We start from the raw sequence: 18,966 nt of genomic DNA on the forward strand, positions 1-18,966 counted from the left end.
TTTTTTGAGACAGAATCTCACTTTGCTGCCCAGGCTGGAGTGCAGTGGTGTGAGCTCGGCTCACTGCAACCTCTACCCTCTGAGTTCAAGCGATTCTCCTGCCTCAGCCTCCCGCGTAGTTGGGATTACAGGCGCCTGCCACCATGCCCAGCTAATTTTTGTATTTTTAGTAGAGACGGGGTTTCACCATGTTGGCCAGGCTGGTCTTGAACTCCTGACTTTGTGATCCACCCGCCTCTGCCTTCCAAAGTGCTGGGATTATAGACATGAGCCACCGCGCCTGGCCCCACCTTAGCCTTCTGAATAGCTGGGACCACAGGCAACTGCCACCACACCTGGCATTTTTTTTTTTTTCCCCTGTAGAGATAGGGTCTCCTAATGTTGCCCAGGCTGGTCTTGAGCTCCTGGGCTCAAGTGATCTTCCTGCTTCAGCCTCCCAAAGTGCTTGGCTTAAACTATGGGAGGCTAAGGTAGGAAGATCACTGGTTGTGCTACCATGCCTGGCCATGTTTTGGTTTTGTTTTTCTTCTTACTTTTTTCCCTCTCTTTTATTTTATTTTTTTTAACTTTAATAGATTGATAGAACTGGCCATATTTTTGTGTGTGTGTCACCCAGGTTGGAGTGCAGTGACGCAATCTTGGCTCACCACAACCCTCGTCTCTCAGGTTCAAGAAATTCTCCTGCCTCAACCTTCCAAGTAGCTGGAATTACAGGCACCCGCTACCATGCACAGTTAATTTTTGTATTTTTAGTAGAAATGGCATTTCACCATGTTGGCCAGACTGGTCTTGAACTCCTGACCTCAAGTGATCTGCCTGCCTCGGCCTCCCGAAGAGCTGGAATTATAGGTGCAAGCCACCACACCTGGCCAGAACTGGTCACATTTTTACTTGTGTTATAGCACAGCATTTCTTGTTTGTTTTTGAGACGAGGTTTCGCTCTTGTTGCCCAAGCCAGAGTGCAATGGCATGATCTCGGCTCACTGCAACCTCTGCCTCCTGGGTTCAAGTGTTTCTCCTCCCTCAGCTTCCTGAGTAGCAGGGATTACAGGCACGCGCCACCACGCCCGGCTAATTTTTTGTATTTTTAATAGAAACGGGGTTTCACCATGTTACCCAGCCTGGTCTCGAACTCCTGACCTCAGATTATCCACCCGCCTCGGCCCTTCAAAGTGCGGGGATTACAGTCATGAGCGACTGTGCCCGGCCCAGCATTTCTCTTTTTTTAAATTTTTTTGAGACGGAGTCTCACTCTGTCGCCCAGGGTGGAGTCCAGTGGTGGGATCTCAGCTCAGTGCAGGCTCCACCTCCCAGATTCACGCCATTCTCTTGCCTCAGCCTCCTGAGTAGCTGGGACTATAGGCGCCTGCTACCATGCCCGGCTAATTTTTGGTACTTTTAGTAGAGATGGGGTTTCACCATGTTAGCCAGGATGGTCTCGATCTCCTGACCTTGTGATCCACCCACCTCAGCCTCCCAAAGTGCTGGGATTATAGGCTTGAGCCACCGCACCTGGCCCCGGCCCAGCATATCTTAAATCCTGTGTGGGAGCAAATCTGCTTGCTTGCGTTAGCCAACTTCCAACTTCCTTTCTTTGGTTTTACATGGAAATTCAAAGACTTTTTTTTTTTCGTTTTTTTTTTTGAGACCATCTCACTCTGTCTAGGTGTGATCTCACTGCAACCTCCGCCTCCTGGGTCCAAGCGATTCTCAGCCCTCCGAGGAGCTAGGATTACAAGCATGCGTCACCATGCCTGGCTAATTTTTTCTATTTTTAGTAGAGATGGGGTTTCACTGTGTTGGTCAGGCTGGTCCTGAACTCCTGACCTCAAATGATCCATTTGCTTCAGCCTTCCAAAGTGCTGGGTGGGACTATAGGCATGAGCCACCATTGCCCATCCCTTTTTTTTTTTTTTTTTGAAAGAGATGGGCTCTTGCTCTGTTGCCCAGGCTAGAATGCAGTTGTGCAATAAGAGCTCACTGCAGCCTCAAATTCCTAGGCTCAAGTGATTCTCCATTGTCAGCCTCCCAAGTAGCTGAGACTACAGGGTGCACAGCACTGCACCCTGCTAATTAAAAATATATATGTTTGTAGAGGTGAGGTCTCAGTATGTTGCCCAGGTTGATCTCAAACTTCTGGCCTCAAGCAGTCCTCCTACCTTGGCCTCCCAAAGTGCTGGAATTACAGGTGTGAGACCCTTTCACACAAAATTTGAGAACTGTAGGGTCATTGTGAACTGTCCTTTCTGTGTTCTTTTCCATAGCATTCCTTCTGCAGCACTTGATTTATTGGACCACATGCTGACACTAGATCCTAGTAAGCGGTGCACAGCTGAACAGACCCTACAGAGCGACTTCCTTAAAGATGTTGAGCTCAGCAAAATGGCTCCTCCAGAGTAAGTGCTGGTAGCTGCGTTGTGACCCTATACCTTCCCCTGGGCCTTAGAAGATGAGAAACTCATAAAAGAACCACAAATGCCCAATAAGACCCAAATGAAGAGGTGTCTTTGAGTATTATGATTGAGGTTTTTTTGTTTTATCTTTGTTTTTTTCTTTATATAAGTAATAGATTTAGCTTTGATGCTTGTTCTAATTTGACTCAAGCTGTCTTCTTTTGTCCCTGGATCTCCATCCCAGAATATTGTTCTATAGAGCCTCTTTGAAAGTATTCCTTTTAGATTTTTGTGGGTTGGTTGGTTTGTTTATTTACTTATTTTTGAGATGGAGTCTTTCTCTGTCGCCCAGGCAGGAGTGCAGGGGCACAACTCAGCTCACTGCAACCTCTGCAGAGTTCAAGTGATTCTCGTGCCTCAGCTTCCCGAGTAGCTGGGACTACAGGCACACACCACCATACCTGGCTAATTTTTGTATTTTTAGTAGAGACGGGGTTACACCATGCTGGCCTGGCTGTCTTGAATTCCTGACCTCAGGTGATCCACCTACCTCAGCCTCCCAAAGTGTTGGGATTACAGGCGTAAGCCACTGCGCCCTGCGTGCTTTTTTCTTTTTCTTTTTTTTTTTTTTGTTGTTGTTGTTTTGAGATGGAATCTTGTACTCTGCCTCCTCCGCCTCCCATGTTCAAGCGATTCTCCTGCCTCAGCCTTGCAAGTAGCTAGGATTACAGGTGCCCACCACGATGCCCGGCTAATTTTTTTGTGTTTTTGTTTTGTCTTGTTTTGTTTTATGAGACGGAGTTTCACTCTTGTTGCCCAGGCTGAAGTACAGTGGCGCAATCTCGGCTCACCACAACCTCCACTTCCAAGGTCAAGTGATTCGCCTGCCTCAGCCTTCCCAAGTAGCTGGGATTGCAGGCATGCGCCACCATGCCTAGGTAATCTTGTGTTTTTAGTAGAGACAGGGTTTCTCCATGTTGATCAGGCTGGTCTCGACCTCCCGACCTCAGGTGATCCACCCGCCTCAGCCTCCCAAAGTGCTGGGATTACAGGCATGAGCCACTGCACCCGGCCATTTTTTTGTATTTTTAGTAGAGACAGGGTTTTACCATGTTGGCCAGGCCGGTCTTGAACTCCTACCCATCTTGGCCCCTCAAAGTGCTGGGATTACAGGTGTGAGCCACCACGCCTGGCCTGTTTGTTTTGAGATGGAGTTTTACTCTTGGCATCTAGGCTTGAGTGCAGTGTGGCACGATATTGGCTTACCGCAGTCTCTGCCTCCTGGTTTCAAGTGATTCTCCTGCCTCAGCCTCCCAAGTAGCTGGGGTTACAGGCGCCTGCCACCATGCCCAGCTAATTTTTGTATTTTTAGTAGAGACGGGATTTCACCACGTTGGCCAGGCTGATCTTGAACTCCTGGCCTCAGGTGGTCCGCCTGCCTCGGCCTCCCAAAGTGCTGGGATTATAGGTATGAGCTACCGCTCCCAGCCTTTTTTGTTTTTTTCTGAGACAGAGTGTCGCCCTGTTGCCCAGGCTGGAGTGCAGTGGCATGATCTCGGCTCACTGCAACCTCCACCTGCTGGATTCAAGTGATTCTGCTGTCTCAGCCTCCTGAGTAGCTGGGATTACAGGTGCAGGCCACCACACCCAACTAATTTTTTTTGTATTTTTAGTAGAGACAGGGTTTCACCGTGTTGGCCAAGCTGGTCTGAGACTCCTGACTTCAGGTGATCTGCCTGCCTCAGCCTCCCAAAGTGTTGGGATTACAGGCATGAGCCACCATTTTTTTTTTTTCCCTAATTGTAGAAATGGCGTCTCACAATGTTGCCCAGGCTGTCTCAAACTCCTGGGCTCAAGTGATTTTCCCGCCTCAGCCTTCCAAAGTCGTGGGATTACAGCCAGGAGACACCACACTTGGCCTCCTTCTGGTTTTTGCTTTTAACCATTCCTTCTGCTGCAATCATGCATATCTCTGGTGACCACGTATATCTCACACTTGCATAGACAGTCCCAGTTTTTGGGGGGTTTTTTTGTTATTATTTTTGAGACAGAATTTCACTCTTGTTGCCCAGGCTGGAGTACAGTGGCATGATCTCGACTCACCACAAGCGTTTCTCCTGCCTCAGCCTCCCAAGTAGCTGGGATTACAGGCATGTGCCCCCATGCCTGGCTAATTTTGTATTTTATTAGAGACGGAGTTTCACCATATTGGTCAGACTGGTCTTGAACTCCCGACCTCAGGTGATCTGCCTGCCTCAGCCTCCGAAAGTGCTGGGATTACAGGCGTGAGCCACTGAGCCCGGCCGACAGTCCCAGTTTTAAATGGTTTGCATCACTGCCAGTTTTTGTTTTTTGTTTTTTGTTTTTTTCTGAAACAAGGTCTCTCACTCTGTCACCCAGGCTGGAGTGCAGTGGTGTAATCTCAGCTCACTGCAACCTCCACCTCCCGGGTTCAAGCGATTCTCGTGTCTCAACCTCCTGAGTAGCTGAATTACAGGAGCCTGCCACCACAGCTGGCTAATTTTTATATTTTTATTAGAGACAAGGTTTCACCATGTTGGTCAGGCTTGTCTCCAATTCCCTACCTCAGGTGATTTGCCTGCCTTGGCCTCCCAAAGTGCTGTGATTATAGGCGTGAGCCACCGCACCTGGCCAGGTTACTGAATTTTGATGTAAGAAATAAGATCTTTCGTCCAGGCATGGTCGCTTTTACTGGTAATCCCAGCACTTTGGGAGGCCAAGGTGGATGAATCACCTGAGGTCAGCAGTTCAAGAGAGCCTGGCCAACATGGTAAAACTCCATCTTTCCTAAAAATACAAAAAATTAACCAGATGTGGTGGTGTGCACTTGTAGTCCTGGCTACTTGGGTGGCTGAGGGAGGAGAATCGCCTGAACTCGGGAGGTGGAGGTTGCAGTGAGCCGAGATTGTGCCAGTGCATGCCTGGGCCATAGAGTGATACTCCATCTGAAAAAATTAAAGTAACATAAAAGAAATATGATATTTTGATGTGTCTCTATTTCATTAAAATCTTATGAATGCCTGTGTATTGTTTTGGAGCTTCATAGGTTCATATCCCACATTATAGCACATAAAAAGTCTTTTATCTGGCCTGACACAGTTGCTCACGCCTATAATCCTAGCACTTTGGGAGGTTGAGGCAGGCAGATCACCTGAGGTCATGAGTTCGAGACCAGTTTGGCCAACATAGTGAAACCTCGTCTCTACTAAAAAATAAAAAAATTAGCCGAGTGTAGTGGCGTGTACTTGTAGTCCCAGCTACTCAGGGAGACTGAGGCAGGAGAATCGCTTGAACCTGGGAGGAGAAGGTTGCAGTGAACTGAGATTGCACCACTGCACTCTAGCCTGGGCAATAGAGCAAGACTTTGTCTCAAAAGAAAAGGAAAAAAAGAGTCTTTTAGCTTTGAATTTGTCACAGTATTACAGCTTTAATGTCAAATTTTGGGCGTCATTTTCTTACCTTAAGAAAGACTGCATGTCTTAAAAATGGATAGGATGTTAGTTCATGAGTAGGTAGTAACTAAATCTGATTGCTCCAAAGAAATTTCCAAATTCATGTATTTTTTTGAGACACACTCTTGTTCTGTTGCCCAGGCTGGAGTACAGTGGTGTGGTCTCGGTTCACTGCTACCTCCACCTCCCGGGTTCAAGCAATCCTCCTGCCTCAGTCACCCTAGTAGCTGGAATTAACAGGCACACAACACCACACCTAGCTAATTTTTATATTTTTAGTAGAGATAGGATTTTACCATGTTGCCAGGCTAGTCTCGAACTCCTGACCTCATGATCCGCCTGCCTCTATCTCCCAAAGTGCTGGGATTACAGGCGTGAGCCACCGTGCCCAGCCAAATTCATTGAATATGATTTGAAATATATAAGGGTTTTACTGAAATTTGGGAACTCCTATTGTAGAGAGATTTTTTAGTAAGATTTTATCTACTTGGTCTGGTTGTATGGGAAAGTCTGGAAAAATGTACTAAGTTATACATAGTGCTGAACTCCACAGATGAGCAAGTTGATATCCAATCATGGAAATTCTGTGGGCAGAAAGGGGAGAGAACTAGTCTGTGGTCCTCACAAACCAAATTACACATAAGTTGATTTTGCACAGAGATGTTTTGATCATGATACATGGTTCCATGGTTTAAGTCACCACCTTTCCTTGACCTTTTGTATACATTAACAAGCCAGCCATTTCTGTCCTCCTCTTTATTCCCTACTGAAACTTGATCAATACAGTTCTCCTTTATTCTTGTTATGCCAAGGAAAGACAGTATTTATATGGGAATTTATATAGCTGGTCTGTACCTAGTATTAGCAAGATCATCCTTTCTCACTGTATAACTTTCTTGGACTTTTGTACTTTTATTTCCTCAGACTACCATCTGCCATGACTTATTTTACACTGCTGTTACCTACTTTTGTTTTCCTTATTCTTGACATTTCCCACAGTCTTTGCCTTCCCATTTTAATCCTTTGCTCCTCCATTCATTCACTGCTGCATTCCCATACATATTTCCCCTTTGCTTTGTCTTTTTCCAGCCTCCCCCACTGGCAAGATTGCCATGAGTTGTGGAGTAAGAAACGGCGACGTCAGCGACAGAGCGGTGTGGTAGTGGAAGAGCCACCTCCATCCAAAACTTCTCGAAAAGAAACTACCTCAGGGACAAATGCTGAGCCTGTGAAGAGCAGCAGCCCAGCACCACCTCAGCCTGCTCCTGGCAAGGTGGAGCCTGGGGCTGGGGATGCAATAGGTCAGTGCCAGAATGGGGCCTTTGTGCTTTTACTAAGCGTATTTGGCAGGTTTTGAAGGTCAAGTGTAAGGATTCTGTGTGTGTGTCTGTGTTTTAGTTTTTGTCCAGTGAACCATTAGGACAGAGGTTAATGTCCTCATTATGGGGAGAAGGAGATTAACCAAGTTTTGTACATATGGTCCAGAAAGTCTACAATGGATCATTTTCCTTTCCTGAAATATGTATGGAACACTGTATCTCAATTAAATGTGTGGCATAAATCAGTGAATTAGGTAAGCCAAATTTAATTTAAGGTTAGTTCACCCATGACTTTCTAACACACATAATTTAGAGCCTTGTTTATATTAGATTTGATAAGACCTTCATAGAATCTAATCATGTTAAATTACAATAGCTGAATGTTGTTCTATAGACTTATTTTGATCTAAATGTATCTGAAGCTATGTCATATTGAACTATTACAACAAAGTAGTTCTGTTTTATGACCAATTCTTCGGAACAAAAATACTCTTTTCTGGTTCACTTTCCCTTCCCTCTTCACTTACAGCAATGGTTCTCAATACTGGCTATACATTGGAATCATCCAGGAAGCTTTAAAAACAATTATGCCCATCTAAGGATGGGTCCTGAGGCATCTGAATAGGAGAGATTTTAAAATCTCTCCTGGTAATTCTGATGTACAGTAAGGGTTGAAAAATCACAGACCTTGAAAAATACAGGTAAAATGGAGTCACTTTTATGCACAATCCAGAGATGTTTTAGTTATTAGTGCCTGTATTTTTTAAGGGGAAACATAAAGAATAACAAACTGTGTCATGACATTTTAAGGCATGAAAAATGAGACATTTAAAATGAAAACTTCATTTTTTGGATATTGTAAGTTGTTGTTGCCAGTTGAAGAAGCCAAAGGGTCCTTGGCCTGTCTCATCCTCTTATATTGGCTTCACTGTCTTTCCGCAGGCCTTGGTGACATCACACAACAGCTGAATCAAAGTGAATTGGCAGTGTTATTAAACCTGCTGCAGAGCCAAACCGACCTGAGCATCCCTCAAATGGCACAGCTGCTTAACATCCACTCCAACCCAGAGATGCAGCAGCAGCTGGAAGCCCTGAATCAATCCATCAGTGCCCTGACGGAAGCTACTTCCCAGCAGCAGGACTCAGAGACCATGGCCCCAGAGGAGTCTTTGAAGGAAGCACCCTCTGCCCCAGTGATCCTGCCTTCAGCAGAACAGACGACCCCTGAAGCTTCAAGCACACCAGCTGACATGCAGAATATTTTGGCAGTTCTCTTGAGTCAGTTGATGAAAGCCCAAGAGCCAGCAGGCAGTCTGGAGGAAAACAACAGTGACAAGAACAGTGGGTCACAGGGGCCCCGAAGAACTCCCACAATGCCGCAGGAGGAGGCAGCAGGTAAACAGACCGGTCATGAATCTCATTGAGCTCAGGTGCTGTTTATACCCTCTTAAAAATATCTTAACATTTTTTTTTCCCCCACATCAATGGCCTTGGTTTCAGTTATTCTGTAACCTAGTCTACAGGAAAACATAGCACCAAGTAATGTATTTCTTGCTTGGCTTCTTTTGTTTAAGTCTCAGAGCTTCCCAAAGCTCCTTTCCTATATGATTGTTTTTCCACTTCCTAGGAGATAGGTAAGTAAAGCCCCTGTGTTCTAACCAAGGAAACCACAGCTATAGCTAGTGATTCATCTTGAACCACACATCTTGAACTGTATGTGGTGGCCAGCTAGTCCTAGCACTTGGAAATCTGACTTCCAAATAAACCATTATCAGACTATACTTCTTTACCTCCAGTGGAGTGGATGCTGAATGCCAGTCTTTCCTGGAAGATACAATCAAGAAAACCCTAATAAAATATCATTGTTAATTTCCTGAAGAATGATTTGGGAATATTTCTAAGTAGATAATTAACACTATACATTTCTTTTCCCTAAAATGATAGTGTATAAGAACAATTCCTTTAAATCTGTTTCTAATAGAAGCAATTGAATGGACCCCAGATCAGGAAGTGAGTATATTATAAAGAAAAAAAGGAAAATGGGGATAAGTTATACTTTAATCTCACATGACCATAGCATGCAATTTATTAGAGGAAAAAAGCAGTTTAAATTTTTAAATTCTGATTCACAGTGTATTTGCAAAATCTTTACTTATGTGAAAGTGTTTTTAACTCCTTGGAAATTCTCACTGCCCATGAAGACCCCATGAATTGGGGAATAAGAAGAGGCTCGAGGGCTGAAGAGGTATACTAATCTTCAACTTTAGGGTCCTACATTCACATTTCATATGAGGTGGTACAGAAAGTATATATTTTAAGGCCTGGCCTATGGCCAGAAATTGTTGTATTTACTTTTGAGAGGAAAGTGTAGAAATGTCATAACTAATTATTGCAGTCACCCCTGGATTATTCAGTTGGTGCCTCTACAGTGGCTCACTTGGTCTTGTTTCTCACCTGCTATCTCTATTTGGCCATTTCACTGTTAATTAGCACTTCCACCAGAGGGCAGACTGTATAAGCCAGAGAAAGTGACAGCCTATTAATTTGGCTGCTGTTTTGCTATTCTGTACTTATTGGGAAGGGTGATTAGTTGAAATCAAATGAGTAAAATGAAATTTTTGTTTTTGTGTTTGGAGGCAGAGTCTTACTCTGTTGCCCAGGCTGAAGTAAAATGGCATGATCTTGGCTCACTGCAACCTCTGCCTCCTGGGTTCAAACGATTCTCCTGCCTCAGCCTCCCGAGTAGCTGGGATTACAGGCATGCACCTCCACGCTGAGTTGATTTTGTATATTTAGTGGAAACGAGGTTTTACCATGTTAACCAGACTGGTCTCGAACTCCCAACCTCAGGTGATCTGCCTGCCTCGGCCTCCCATAGTGCTAGGATTACAGGCTTGAGCCACTACCCCCGGCCTGAAGTTTTAAATTTATTTTTACATTTCAATAATACATCCTTATTGTTGTCAATCCTAAAAGTCTGTACTTTTTTCTGTTTGTCTGTTTTGAGACAGAGTTTCTCTCTGTCGCCCAGGCGGGAGTGCAATGGCGCGATCATGGTGCACTGCAACCTCTGCCTCCCAGGTTCAAGCAATTCTCCTGCCTCAGCCTCCCAAGTAACTGGAATTACAGGCACCCACTACCACGCCCAGCTAATTTTTTGTATTTTTAGTAGAGACGGGGTTTCGCTGTGTTGACCAGGCTGGTCTTGAACTGCCGACCTCAGTTGATCCACCTGCCTTGGCCTGCCAAAGTGCTAGAATTACAGGTGTGAACCACCACAGCCCGGCCAAAAGTCTGTACGTTTAAGGATTGACAACATTGATATTTTAAAGATAATATTATTTATAATTCATATTTTATTTTTAATTCCTTTAAGAAGTTTTATTAGGCTTACTTTAATAAGTTTTTTTGTTTTTTTTTTTTGTTTTTTTTTGAGATGGAGTCTCGCTCTGTCACCCAGGCTGGAGTGTAGTGGCGTGATCTCAGCTCACTGCAAACCCTACCTCCCAGGTTCAAGCGATTCTCCTGCCTCAGCCTCCCAAGTAGCTGGGATTACAGGCATGTGACACCAGGCCTGGCTTATTTTTTTGTATTTTTAGTAGAGACGGGGTTTCACCTTGTTGGCCAGGCTGGTCTCTAACTCCTGACCTCAAGTGATCTGCCTTCCTTGTTCTCGCAAAGTGCTGGGATTACAGGCATGAGCCACCATGCCCAGCCTTTGCTACCTTGGTATCGAATTTTTATTTTATACATATGAAAGAATTTGACCTCAAGAGTTAGTTCTGTTGAAATATATTTAGGCTATTTACATAAAAGGCAGTTTGAATACAAAAAAATGGCGTAGCTGGAAGAATGTAAGTTTAGATTATCTCATTTTACAGTTATACATTTTAAGTTATTTGACCTCAGTATTAAAAAAACCTCATGTTCCATTTTATGTGTAGTCCAGAAATACTTTTAAAAATAACTGGTACAGGCCGGGCGCGGTGGCTCAAGCCTGTAATCCCAGCACTTTGGGAGGCCGAGATGGGCGGATCACGAGGTCAGGAGATCGAGACCATCCTGGCTAACACGTTGAAACCCCGTCTCTACTAAAAAAAAATACAAAAAACTAGCTGGGTGACTTGGCGGGTGCCTGTAGTCCCAGCTACTCGGGAGGCTGAGGCAGGAGAATGGGGTAAGCCCAGGAGGTGGAGCTTGCAGTGGGAGCTTGCAGTGAGCTAAGATCCGGCCACTACACTCCAGCCTGGGCGACAGAGCCAGACTCCATCTCAAAAAAAAAAAAAAACTGGTACAGTGATGTCCTTATATAGAGAGTGTTGAAAGCAAAAGGCTCTGAAATCTATCATTACTTGTAGTACAGTTAGCCCTCCTTTTTCAGCATGTCTGTTCTCCATGTTCAAAATTTTCCATGGCTAATTTTTTGTCCTTAAATTCGTTTTCCCCTGCCACCCTGTCAACCAGCCAATCAGTCAACAAGTAACTTGTGTGGGTACTATACATAGGGTCACCAGTTCATTCCTGAACTGTCCCAGTTTTAAAGCCGAACACTGACACCCTGGAAAACCCCCTCAGTCCCAGACAAACTGGGACTGTTGGTCACCTTGCTTGGATGTTACATGTAGCACTTGACCATCTTTTGTACTATACGACCTTACAATTATGTAGTATTTTCAGAGTGCTTTCATCTGCATGCTAAGGGAATACAAACTTATTTACTGATTGTCTTTGCAGAATATAATTAAGGTAAATGTGCTACAGAAATATCTAATTATAACTAAAAATTGTTTTTGGCTTGCTTTGAGTAATGACTTTACATCACAGCTTAGATAATGGAAGAATGACTATATATATATTTTTTAAAATATGCTTCCATAGGGAAAAGAAAAATCGGTCATTTGGAAGCTATCCCAAAACATTAAATCTTTTCTTCAGCAGGATGACTCTCAATTTTCTAAAGGCATTGTTCTGACCATACTTCTGTCTCAGTGGTTTTTTATGTCCTCAAACTCATACCATGTTACATCTCTCCTCTCCTGCCTTGGCAGGAATTCATTGTCAGACAATGTTTATCATGCTTAAGCACATTTATGCAGCAGTGGAAAAAAGAAAGTCTGGGGAAGTAGTTCAAGAAAGACAAAAGATCTTTGTAAAGACAGATTATAGTATGAATTTAATACATTTCTAAATTCTCAGTTCTTGTCACCGTCTCCAAGATAAACAGATGTTTATCAACAGTTCATTCTGCATGATACTGCTATAGTGATTTTTTTTTTCATAGCATGGAAAAAAAATGCAGTAGGTAGGAAAACAAAATAGAAAATTATGATAGAAATTACTTTAGTCTTTAAAATTACTGTAACATAGGAAGCTGAATGATAATATGGTAGTTAAAATCCTTTCAGACTATGATTTTGGGGAGAAGTGACTAAAGTTTGGAGAAGCAAGTGTATTTTTATACATGACAGTAATGAAAACTTTTTACTTTATTTTATCTCTCCTGTACATTCTTTAAGTTTTATTTCAGGTTAACCTATGTGATCAAACATTCTGTAAAATGTGTTAGCCAAGTCCACACAGGGTCTCTGTTGTACAGCAAGATTATGTCCTAGAAATGTGACCACAGCATGTATATTGTTCCCTCTTATCTTCCTTCCTTCTGCTTTGTTTTAATGTTTCCATCTAACAGCAAAAAGGGGCAGGGAGTCTACCAGCAGCCTACATATTAGTTCTTTAAAGGAAGGAAATGGAGGAAATCTCAGATAAAAATCAGGATAATCATTTGAAACATATGATATTTTTACACTAGCTGTTAGATCCAGAATGCAACTGTTTTACTTTTAATCACTTGATTTATTTATAATTGCAATTTCCTGATCCCAAGATTTTATTCTTTATATATCTGGTTACTTATATTGATATTTGTTTATGTTGCGCAGTGTGTGTGTTTGTGTTTATAATCACATGTGCTTTTTAAGATGGTGTTTAAAAGAAGTAACCCTTCCACAGCATGTCCTCCTCACATTCTTCCACCAGAGAAGAGGCCCCCTGAGCCCCCCGGACCTCCACCGCCGCCACCTCCACCCCCTCTGGTTGAAGGCGATCTTTCCAGCGCCCCCCAGGAGTTGAACCCAGCCGTGACAGCCGCCTTGCTGCAACTTTTATCCCAGCCTGAAGCAGAGCCTCCTGGCCACCTGCCACATGAGCACCAGGCCTTGAGACCAATGGAGTACTCCACCCGACCCCATCCAAACAGGACTTACGGAAACACTGATGGGCCTGAAACAGGGTTCAGTTCCATTGACACTGATGAACGAAACTCTGGTCCAGCCTTGACAGAATCCTTGGTCCAGACCCTGGTGAAGAACAGGACCTTCTCAGGCTCTGTGAGCCACCTTGGGGAGTCCAGCAGTTACCAGGGCACAGGGTCAGTGCAGTTTCCAGGGGACCAGGACCTCCGTTTTGCCAGGGTCCCCTTAGCGTTACACCCGGTGGTCGGGCAACCATTCCTGAAGGCTGAGGGAAGCAGCAATTCTGTGGTACATGCAGAGACCAAATTGCAAAACTATGGGGAGCTGGGGCCAGGAACCACTGGGGCCAGCAGCTCAGGAGCAGGCCTTCACTGGGGGGGCCCAACTCAGTCTTCTGCTTATGGAAAACTCTATCGGGGGCCTACAAGAGTCCCACCAAGAGGGGGAAGAGGGAGAGGAGTTCCTTACTAACCCAGAGACTTCAGTGTCCTGAAAGATTCCTTCCCTATCCATCCTTCCATCCAGTTCTCTGAATCTTTAATGAAATCATTTGCCAGAGCGAGGTAATCATCTGCATTTGGCTACTGCAAAGCTGTCCGTTGTATTCCTTGCTCACTTGCTACTAGCAGGCGACTTATGAAATAATGATGTTGGCACTATTTCCCCCTGGATGGGCTATAGCCAGAACATTTACTTCAACTCTACCTTAGTAGATACAAGTAGAGAATATGGAGAGGATCATTACATTGAAAAGTAAATGTTTTATTAGTTCATTGCCTGCACTTACTGATCAGAAGAGAGAAAGAACAGTTTCAGTTTTGAGATGGCTCAGGAGAGGCTCTTTGATTTTTAAAGTTTTGGGGTGGGGGGTTGTGTGTGGTTTCTTTCTTTAGAATTTTAATTTAGGTGTTTTGGGTTTTTTTCCTTTAAAGAGAATAGTGTTCACAGAATTCGAGCTGCGCTTAGGCTTTTGCTATAAGGGAAACAGAGTGGCCTGGATGATTTAAATAAATGTTTCTTTCCTCTCCACCATTTCACATTTTGCTTTTAAGTGAACACTTTTTCCCCATTGAGCATCTTGAACATACTTTTTTTCCAAATAAATTACTCATCCTTAAAGTTTACTCCTCTTTGACAAAAGATATGCCCTTCTCCCTGCACGTAAAGCAGGTTGTAGAAAGTGGCATTCTTGGGCAAGTAGGTAGACTTTACCCAATCTCTTTCCTTTTTTGCCCACATATGCTCTCTCTCTCTCTTTCACGCTCACTCTCTTGCTTGCTTGCTTATTCTCGCTGTCGCTGTTTCTCTCTCTTTGAGGCATTTGTTTGGAAAAAATCGTTGAGATGCCCAAGAACCTGGGATAATTCTTTACTTTTTTTGAAATAAAGGAAAGGAAATTCAGACTCCTACATTGTTCTCTGTAACTCTTCAATTCTAAAATGTTTTGTTTTTTAAACCATGTTCTGATGGGGAAGTTGATTTGTAAGTGTGGACAGCTTGGACATTGCTGCTGAGCTGTGGTTAGAGATGATGCCTCCATACCTAGAGGGCTAATAACAGCATTTAGCATATTGTTTACACATATATTTTTATGTCAAAAAAAAAAACCTTTCAAACAGAGCATTGTGATATTGTCAAAGAGAAAAACAAATCCTGAAGATACATGGAAATGTAACCTAGTTTAGGGTGGGTATTTTTCTGAAGATACATCAATACCTGACCTTTTTTAAAAAAATAATTTTAAAACAGCATACTGCGAGGAAGAACAGTATTGACATGTCCACATCCCAGCATGTGTACCCTGCCAGTTCTTATAGGCATTTTCCTCCAAAGAGATGTGGATTTGGTTTTGATAAAAGGGGTTAAATTGTGCTTCCAGGCAAGAACTTTGCCTTATCATAAACAGGAAATGAAAGAGGGAAAGGCTGTCAGGGTGGGATAATTTGGGAGGCTTCTCATTCTGGCTTCTATTTCTATGTGAGTACCAGCATATAGAGTGTTTTAAAAACAGATACATGTCATATAATTTATCTGCACAGACTTAGACCTTTAGGAAACATAGGTTAGCCCCTTTTACAAAGAAAAGCAAACATGTTTCATCATCTTCGAGGGTAGTTTTCAAAACTCAATTCATGTTTCAATGCCAAGTTCTTATTTTAAAAAATAAAATCTATAAGAGAAAGGTGCATTACTTAAAAAAAAGAAAAAATTTAAAGAAATGAAAGAAGAACCCTCTTCAGATACTTGAAGACTGTTTTCCCCTGTTAATGAGAAATAGGTAGATATCGGTGTGTGTATTTCTTTATTATTCTCTGATTTTTGATCTGGCCTTGCCTGCAGGGCCAAACACTGATTTGGAAAGAGAACCTTCTAGCCATTTTGGCATTGATGGCTTTTTTATACCAGTGTGTCCAGTTAGATTTATTAGGCTTACTGACATGCTATTGGTAAATTGCATTAAAGTTCATCTGAACCTTCTGTCTGTTGACTTCTTAGTCCTCAGACATGGGCCTTTGTATTTTAGAATATTTGAATTTGAGTTACTGGGCCCCACTCCCTGTTTTTTATTAAAGAACTTGAGCCTGGGATACTTTCAGAAGTATCTGTTCAATGAAAAAAAGTTGGTTTCCCATCAAATATGAATAAAATTATCTATATATTTTCATTGTATTTTGGTTATCAGCAGTCATCAATAATGTTTTTCCCTCCCCTCTCCCACCTCTTATTTTTTAATTATGCCAAATATCCCAAATAATATACTTAAGCCTCCATTCCCTCATCCCTACTAGGGAAGGGGATGAGTGTATGTGTGAGTGTATGTGTATGTATGATCCCATCTCACCCCCACCCCCATTTTGGGAGTCTTTTAAAATGAAAACAAAGTTTGGTAGTTTTGACTATTTCTAAAAGCAGAGGAAAAAAAAACTTATTTAAATATCCTGGAATCTGTATGGAGGAAGACAAGGTATTTGTTAATTTTTCAGTTATGTTATCTATAAACATGATGGAAGTAAAGGTTTGGCAGAATTTCAACTTGACTATTTAAAAATTACAAACCCAATTCCATTCAAAAGTGGTTTTCGTTTTGTTTTAATTATTGTACAATGAGAGATATTAAGTCTATTAAATACATTATTTTGAACAGATGAGAAATCTGATTCTGTTCATGAGTGGGAGGCAAAACTGGTTTGACCGTGATCATTTTTGTGGTTTTGAAAACAAATATACTTGACCCAGTTTCCTTAGTTTTTTCTTCAACTGTCCATAGGAACGATAAATATTTGAAAGCAACATCAAATCTATACGTTTAAAGCAGAGCAGTTAGCACAAATTTGCAAATAGAACTTCTATTAGCTTATGCCATAGACATCACCCAACCACTTGTATGTGTGTGTGTATATATAATATGCATATATAGTTACCGTGCTAAAATGGTTACCAGCAGGTTTTGAGAGAGAATGCTGCATCAGAAAAGTGTCAGTTGCCACCTCATTCTCCCTGATTTAGGTTCCTGACACTGTATTCCTTTCTCTCTCTTGTTTTTGACCCCCATTGGGTGTATCTTGTCTATGTACAGGTATTTTGTAATATATTACATTTTTTTTCTTTCAGTTTATAAAGATGGAAAGTGGAGATTGGAAAATTAAATATTTCCTGTTACTATACCACTTTTGCTCCATTGCATTTACTTCTTAATCTGTACCCCCGAGCATATCTAATCATGTATAATGGACATTTTTCCTCCACTTTATCTTAGGGGTTCTCTGTCTCAGAATCGTTAGAGACTCAAACTCCCCCTCCCAGCAGAAAGTTATCAGGATTTGAAGAGGTGCCTGAAAACGCTAAACTAGGAACTAGAGAATAAAAAATGAGTTGGGAAAAACCATAAAATGTGATTTTTTTTAAAAAAGTAGAAAAGTTATGCAAATAATGGTACCAAACCATCAAAAGAGTTGAGCTTCATATACCCTGACTCCTCCTGACAGGAGAGGTAAGTGGGTTTGAGCTCAACTGTCATCAAGGGAAGTTGGTAAGAGGCTGTTTAGACTCAAAGGATAGTCTTAAACCAGACTCTTCACCACCCACCCCACCCTAGTACCCATGTTGTTACATGCAGAGTCAGCATGGGGATTAGTGTACCTACCTCTGTTGAGATTTCCCAATGCGTTGCCAATCCAGAAAGTGAATCAAAAAATTGTTTAAAAGTTGAAGTCCCTATTGTTTCCAAAATCTTTCCCATCTCCACCTGAAGACAGAATTGCTTCCCCTTCTCTTTCATGGCTTAGAACACAGGATAAATTTGCCCCTGTGGTATGTGCTGCAATCCTGCTAGTTACGACAAATAGGCAGAGGGCAGATAAAGTCCACTAGAAGAAAGAAAGAGGGGCGATAGGTATCTGAAGTTGTAAATGGGTTGAACAAGTCATACAAGAAGGTTAAAGGATACACCAGAGCAAGGGAAGTTAGAAGGAAGTTGAATTCAAAAACTGGTGATGATGAGAGTTGCTAACCTGTTTATGAATCCTCAAAAGTTTAAGTGGTGTTCCCTTGCCTGTGGGCTAAGTCACATCTTGGAGAATGGAGAGCTCAAGATTGTTCCAATTTCTGGAATTATGTGTTCCTGGTTGCAAGTTCATGATTGGGGTGTAAACTTCAACCTACTAGAAAATACTGTTTTCACTTCATAGCTGTGAACATTGAAGCAGTGTCTTTTCAATTCTAGGCCTAAAGGTTAAGGACCTTACTAACCTAGATTTTTCTGTCATACCCACGGCCATTTCTAACCAGAAACCATGCTGTTCAGTACCTCAATTTCTTAGGCACTGTCCTTTCCTAGATAGGCATCCTTAACTGTATGGTTAATGCCTTAAAGAAGTAAACAGTTAATGCTCTTGGTGCTGATCTTGGGATTTCCGTTGTTATTAAAGATTGCCTCATAGCTTGACTGTTTTTTAACTATTGAGTGACTTTTCATATCCTAATCATCCAGAAGTGCTAAGTGTAATGGGAATGGGGAATTCCTCAAGGGAGGAAGCACTCAACCATTCCAAGGGAGAGGTGGAACTGCTGAGTCTTCTGGTTGTCCTGAGAGGCAAGGTGAGCATTCCTGGACACTTTGGTTAATTTTACTGTCCAGGTGTGACAGTTCTCATCTGTAGGAACACCTCCAGTGTTCCTAACTTTAGGAATTCTCTCAAGTAGATTACTCCAAGCCAGAGTTGAAAGACTTTGGAGGAGTACGACACCTGAAGGAATTACTGGTGGTACTCCTTACTGTATGCAACGGTCTCTCCATCTCCTATTCACCCACTTTTTTTCCTATTTCTCTTTCTTCCCACTCACCATTCAACTGGAATATTTTAGGCCTACCATCGGTATTGATTGCTTAACCCTACCAGGTATTTAGAGTTACTGCTATTTCATAGTTTTGAAAGGTAATAAGAGTCAATTCAGAACACAAATGTCTGTCTGGATCCTTAACCTACTGCAGTGGGAAGTGAAGGAGAAAGCAAACTAACCATACTTTCTT

General features: G+C 42.5%; 1 protein-coding gene across 1 annotated transcript in view; it reads left to right on the top strand.

Moving 5' to 3' along the window:
- The window catches only part of CDK12 (cyclin dependent kinase 12), an 80,362-nt gene extending 63,261 nt beyond the window's left edge, over positions 1-17,101 (top strand). The window contains 4 exon segments of the mRNA XM_017869236.1: positions 2,265-2,396; positions 6,956-7,167; positions 8,128-8,580; positions 13,222-17,101. Of these exon segments, the coding sequence (XP_017724725.1) occupies positions 2,265-2,396; positions 6,956-7,167; positions 8,128-8,580; positions 13,222-13,907 (1,483 nt within the window). The 3' untranslated portion in view covers positions 13,908-17,101.
- The last annotated feature ends 1,865 nt before the right edge of the window (positions 17,102-18,966 follow it).

This window comes from Rhinopithecus bieti, unplaced genomic scaffold (genome assembly GCF_001698545.2).
Source record: "Rhinopithecus bieti isolate Rb0 unplaced genomic scaffold, ASM169854v2 scaffold_5019, whole genome shotgun sequence".
Classification (NCBI taxonomy): Eukaryota; Metazoa; Chordata; class Mammalia; order Primates; family Cercopithecidae; genus Rhinopithecus; species Rhinopithecus bieti.